The sequence below is a fragment of the Bombina bombina genome, chromosome 10, assembly GCF_027579735.1.
Source record: "Bombina bombina isolate aBomBom1 chromosome 10, aBomBom1.pri, whole genome shotgun sequence".
Lineage (NCBI taxonomy): Eukaryota > Metazoa > Chordata > Amphibia > Anura > Bombinatoridae > Bombina > Bombina bombina.
In genome coordinates, this window is record NC_069508.1 from 36,771,624 (window position 1) to 36,778,399 (window position 6,776).

Here is a 6,776-nt window from a genome sequence, read left to right on the forward strand (position 1 = left end):
TAGTATTCAAAGAGAATTATAGAAGTGGCGGCATAAGACCCTTTCTTGGATAGGCAGAATAAACACCATTAAAATGATAATCCTCCACAAGATTCTTTATCTCTTCCAAACAATACCTATCCCTGTCCCAGACTCTTATATTAATAAACTTAAAAACATTCTAAACACCTTCATCTGGCAAGAGAAACACCCTTGCATTGCAAAAGCTACAATGTATTGCCCTAAAATGAAAGGAGGCCTAGGAGCTCCCAATCTGAAGTACTATCAACTAGCGACAACACAAGTTTGAATAATAGATTGGTGTAAAAAAAAAAAAAAAAAAAAAAAAAAAACATTTTACATAAAGAGTGGGTATATACTGAACACATCTTAGCAGAAAGAGAACAATTAGGAAGTGACTGTTGGCTACACCAATCCAAAAGAAAAATAAGTCAGCTTACTTCACAACATTAGAAACCCTTAGCTTAGACTATGGGACAAGCACATACTAAAATGTTCAACAGTATCCTCCATCCCTAACTCCTGTAATGGGTAATCCAGATACGCCATGTAACCTACACAGGAGAGAACCAACTCCTACAACCATTAGTACAAATATCTTCTACATATCCACCTATTCCCACACAGCACAGATTAGTAGGTCCCTTACACCCATCGAAACCTTATGTAACAGACACCATAGCGAGGGGCATACTAACATACAAAATTCTGCTAGATCATCACTCCAGAAATCTCACCACATACACCATAAAATGGGTGACAGAACTCCAAACGCACTTAACAGAAAAGGAGTGGTCTGTAATCTTTCAAAATAGGAGTAGATCCTCCTCTTCTGTCAATATAATGGAAATTAACATGAAACTGTTGTGTAGGTGGTATCTGACTCCCTCTAGATTAGCCACAATATAAAAGACCGCCTCCCCTGACTGCTGGAGGACATGCGGAGATGTAGGCGATTTCTTACATATATGGTGGGGCTGCCCTAGTCTAGCCTCATACTGGCAAGCAGTTACAAATACTACAGAAAATATTATAGGGATAACATTACATCTGAACCCAGTCTTATTTCTCTTCAACAAATTCCAATATAAAATGTAAACTCAGATCCCAATTGCTCTTCATCATGATAAACTGAGCCAAACAACTCATCCCAAGAAAACGGAAGACAGAGCCCCCCCACACATAAATAATGGATAGTCTTAGAGTCCTTCACATTACATTATACCTCAAACAACTAGAAGAATACTATGATATGATATTCCTCTGGGAAGACTATACCAAGTCCTTAACACCTGCTAGTTCTTTAACTGTTCTTACACCCATGGCATCTGAATACAAAGAAACCTGTACCTATCCTCAATTATTTCTCAATGAATCCTCCCCTTGAGTTTGATGTCTATACCAACATATGTAACTTAGAGTTTTAAAGGGACAGTCAACAACAGAATTGTTGTTGTTTAAAAAGATAGATAATCCCTTTATTACCCATTCCCCAGTTTTGCACAACCAACACAGTTATATTAATACACTTTTTACCTCTGTAATTACCTTGTATCTAAGCCTCTGCAGGCTGCCCCCTTATTTCAGTTCATTTGACAGTCTTGCATTTTAGCCAATCAGTGCTCAATCCTCATGAACTAATGTCTTCTAGTGGTGAAAAACTGTCAAAATGCTTTCAGATTAGAGGCGGCCTTCAAGGACTAAAACATATAAACCTCCTAGGCTTAGCTTTCAACTAAGAATACCAAGAGAACAAAGCAAAATTGGTGATAAAAGTAAACTGGAAAGTTGTTTAAAATGACATGCTCTATTTGAATTATGAAAAAAAAATTTGGACTTGACTGTCCCATTAAGCATATAAAATTTCACCTGTAACTGATACAATTCATGTATGGATATGGTGCAATGTAACCAAAATGTTTGTATTATATCGACTGTGAACACTCAAAACTTGTCATTTTTTCTTAAAACCTCAATAAAATTTGAAATGTAAAAAAAATACAGCAGAAATATCCAGATATGAATAATTAAAGGGACACTGAACCCAATTTTTTTCTTTTGTGATTCCGATAGATCATGCAATTTTAAACAACTTTCTAATTTACTTCTATTATCAAATTTGCTTCATTCTCTTGGTTTCTTTATTTGAAAAGCAAGAATGTAAGTTTAGAAGCCGGCCCATTAAGACATTTTGATAATAGGAGTAAGTTAGAAAGTTGCTTAAAATTGCTGCTCTATCTGAATCATGAAAGAAAAAAATTTGGGTTCAGTATCCGTTTAACCTATTAAACTGGAGATAGTTAATCATTTTCTAAAAATTAAGCCTTCTTGTTGTAAATATTAACACCTTCACATCATTAGGGCGTTCAATGCCGTCCTAACAGCGCTGGGCTTTAATGCTGCCCTGGAGAATAATGGTTATACAAGAACCAGCACTGATTGGCTAAAATGCAAGTTTGTAAAAAGCACTGAAATAATGAGCAGTCCGCAGCAGCTTAGTTACAACGTAATCATAGAGGTAACAATTATATTAAAGGGACAGTCTACCTGAGAATTGTTGTTGTTTAAAAAGATAGATAATCCCTTTATTACCCATTCCCCAGTTTTGCATACCCAACACTGTTATATTAATATACTATTTACCTCTTTGATTACCTTGTATTTAAGCCTCTGCAGACTGCCCCCTTATTTCAGTTCTTTTGATAGACTTGCATTTTAGCCAATCAGTGCATACTCCTAGGTAACTCCACAGGTGCGAGCACAATGTAATCTATATGTCACACGTGAACTAGCGTGGTCTAGCTGTGAAAAACTGTCAAAATGCAATAAGATAAGAGGAGGCCTTCAGGGGCTTGGAAATTAGCATATGAGTCTTCCTAGGTTTAGCTTTCAACAAAATACTGAGACTACAAAGGAAATTTGGTGATTAAAAGTAAATTGGAAAGTTGTTTAAAAATTGCATGCCCTATCTGAATTCATGAAAGATTAACTTTGACTACACTGTCCCTTTAATATAAGTGTTGGTTATGCAAAACTGGGGAATGGAAAATAAAGGGATTATCTATCTTTTTAAACAACAATTTTCAAGTAGACTGTCCCTTAAACTAAATATGGCCCTATGCTGTTTGTGTGTTAAATAAGCCCTTATGGCTTCTAACATTTTCCTGTGACCCACGTGCGTTAGAAACTGGACTATAATTGACCTTGACAATAAGGTCCAACCTCATCGGGGCTCTCTAATCCTCCTACATCAGGGGGTCCATTTATTTACCATCATCTTGTATAGCACCAAGGAATATGTTGGCGCTTTATAAATAGACAGATTTAATGTGCCACAGAAGGAGAGAGAAGTGACACTCAGCCTATCAAACACTGGTGTAAAGCTTAAAACAGAACATGTAAACTAATAAGTAGAATTATATTTTGATGCTTACCAGTCTGTATGTCTTTCCAGAGAACCCACGACTTTGAGCTGTCTTCAAATAAGATAAAGCAGCTCTGCCTTAATTTATTTATCTAAAACAGAAAACAAGTTCATTTTCAGTCATATAAGCCCAACACTGAAAGGAATAAAGTATACTAGGGATATAAAATAAAACAGGATATAGCCTTTAACTGTAATTGCCATCTACACAAAGAAAGGTAGGTATTCAGATTTAAAACATTTTTTCTACTGAATCAAAGTTGCCTATTGCTTTGGTTACCTTTTTGATAGTTCCAAGATAAAACAATCCATCTGTCCATCTTGCTAGGACATCTTGCCCTTCTTCAAATTTACACACTTGTCTTTGGGGTTTCTGTCCATGCCGTTGGGACAGCTTGGTCGAGGACTCAAAAACCTTTGGGTGTCGACGGAAAGGAGATCTTTTAAGGACCAATGAATTACCCACAGTTGCGTCTCTAAAGATAGTGACATGAATAGAAACAGTTCAAATGTACCGAAGATTAAAGGAAAAGCAACACTGAGTGGGAGGGGCCTACATTTGCTAAAACAATGTCACATTTTAAAGTAATAGTGATGTGTTAACCTTTGGATGTAAGAGTGTAATTCTTAAAGGGACATTAACCGACTGCAATGCATTAAAAGCATTAGAGTAACATAACACCAAAAGGTCGCATTTAACAGCGGTAGTACTCTAGTACAAAGAATAAGGAGATGGCAGTACAACACACATGATTGGATGGATGTACTGCCTGCGTTTACTAATGGAAAAACTTAGACTGAAAAAAGTGTACACAAACAAAAACTGGAGGGGGTGAGTTAACCAGTTAAAATGGCTTTTTGTGTAGCTGAATGTAAGGACTGGCATATTAATGAACACTTTCAATGAATTGTAGTAAATTCAATACTTTATGTGATAAAACCAAGCTTAATTCTAGCTTTTAAAATAATATGAAGGGTAATTATAGCCAATTTCCTCTGTTCGATCTATAAAGTTGATCTATAAGTGGACATATAAAATACATTTCAAAAATTAAATTTAAAAACAAAATCTGTTCATTTCTTGAATAAAGCAACATCCCCCATCAATACAGGTGTGGGAATTGTCTTTTAAATCCAATGAGCATAAGAAGAAAAAAATTCAGAAAGTTTTAGCTTTTTTGGAAGTGTTTATTCTAGCACTACTGATTATATCCGCTGCATTTTCAGCTTGGGACCAGCAGTGCTCTGCAAGTGCCAAGTGGTATCACTACTGTGTTAACCCCTTTGTGGGGGTTAAAAACACAGCAGTTCAAGCTCAATAGTTTTAAAATTTCAGATTGAATCATGTATTTTTATTATTATGGTCCTATAAAGAAAAACTGCAATAAAATAAGAATTTCAGCTAATCAGATACAATAAAGGTACTGATACCTTGGTGTTCTGAAAAAGGGTTAAACGCACAGTAAAAGTACAGCTCAGGATCCTCACAGCACTGCTGGTCCTGAGCGGAAATCGCTACTGATCCAATCAGTTGCTAGTTACACAGCTGAGTCGTGTGGCGCTGCTGACTGGATCAGTCATTGTTTCCCCCAGGACCAGCAGTGCTCTAATGAATTAGAGAATACAATTTTAAATTATGGCCCATTAAAAGTACATGAAACCCAATTTTTCTCTTTCACAATTCAGAGAGAGCAAACAACATTCCATATTATTTATATTATCAAAATTGCTTTTTTCTCTTGATATCCTTTGTTAGATGTGCAGTAATGATAGTGCGAGAAATCTGAGCACATCAGGTGAGCTAATAATAAGAGGCATATATGTAAAGCTGCCAATCAGCAACTAGCTCGTGTAGTGCCTTGCTGCGCCTGAGCCTACCTAGGTATGCTTTTCGGCAAAGGATACCAAGGGAACAAAACAAAAATTACATAACAGAAGTATATTAGAAAGTTGTAAAAAATTGCAAGCTCTGAATTGTGGAAGTTTAATTTTGACTTTACTATACCTGTGTTTAGCCCCTGCTGCTTATTCCATCAGAGGCAATTTCCACTCTGGAACTGCAGTCCACTTCTACTATGTGTTTAACCTAATTTGCAGGGTCACAGAGGTGCAGCGTTGCTCGTCTTAAAATGACACTAACAAATTACAGCATGTAATTTTTCTACTATAATAGTTGCTTGAGATAATTTAGATCTGTTCCCATTTGCTACAACGTTACAAAAAATAATAATAATACTGTGTGTACTTCCCTGGACTGCAAAATAATATACATTTTTCTAACAAAATGACAATGTTTTATTATTTTAACACAATCTGTATGTGGATATTGTGTGTTACATTTAATAATTGCTGACATATTATACACATACATATAATATTAACGTCCCTTTGACCATTTACCAATGTTATACACCTTTCAACCCCATTTAATACTATAGGTTAAACAACTAGATATGCAGGCAACTAACATGATCTTGTTCATAAAATCAGACCCCCGAGTCTGTAAACACAGGAAACCAGCCCAGCTGCTGGGGAAAGTGACAAAGCCAGGTCCCCTGGTCCTTTGTGCTCAGGCTCATTAATATTCATATTGTGTGCAGCGAGTTCCGGGCCCAGGCTGGGACATCTCAACCTAACGAACTGGATATCGCCCCGGGTAACTCCCAGCTCGCACCGGACACAGCTCCGCTCACATTCTACGGCCCCACTCACCTCATTCGGTCACTTCAGTGGTGCGGGGGCTTCATATAGCGAAAACAAAAGAGCGCACAGAAATATGTTACCGACACGGCCGGTACCCCTCGCTTAGGAGGAGAATGGGCAGTAACCGGCAGCCCCCGCTTAATTGAAATGCATAAGGTGCCCGGTTCCACTGTAACTCTTCGCCATTTTGGTTTCCCGCGGAGCTCGCATTGCATTATGGGGGAAAATACAAACAGCTCTCTCAGCAACTGCCACACACAACCATAGAGGGAGCTAACCAGAGCGGCAGCAAGGGTCACAGGAAGTATCGCACTCTACGTGGCAGCCATCTTTCATGAGGGCAAACTGCTAGAAAATGGGCAATGGTGCTAAACAAAGGATAATGCAAAATACAATTTAAAATAATATTTTAGGTAATTCATAATTTAAAGGGACATAAAACCCAACATTTTCTTTCAATATTCAGATAGAGAATACCATTTTAAACAACATTCCAATTTACTTCTATTTTCTAATTTGCTTAATTCATGGATGAGCCAATCACAAGAAACATCTATTTGCAGCAACCAATCAGCAGCTATTGATCCTATTTTATATTCTTTTCAACAAAGGATAGCAAGAGAATGAAGCAAGTTAATAGAAGTAAATA

General features: G+C 37.0%; 1 protein-coding gene across 1 annotated transcript in view; it reads right to left on the reverse strand.

Annotated features, from left to right (window-relative positions):
* Positions 1–6,313, reverse strand: part of MTF2 (metal response element binding transcription factor 2) — a 45,685-nt gene extending 39,372 nt beyond the window's left edge. The window contains exons 1-3 of the mRNA XM_053693954.1: positions 6,137–6,313; positions 3,705–3,900; positions 3,435–3,516 (exon numbers count right to left, since the gene is read on the reverse strand). Coding sequence (XP_053549929.1) covers positions 3,435–3,516; positions 3,705–3,900; positions 6,137–6,141 — 283 coding nt within the window. The 5' untranslated portion in view covers positions 6,142–6,313. The remainder of the gene's footprint in view (positions 1–3,434; positions 3,517–3,704; positions 3,901–6,136) is intronic.
* Positions 6,314–6,776: the final 463 nt, after the last annotated feature.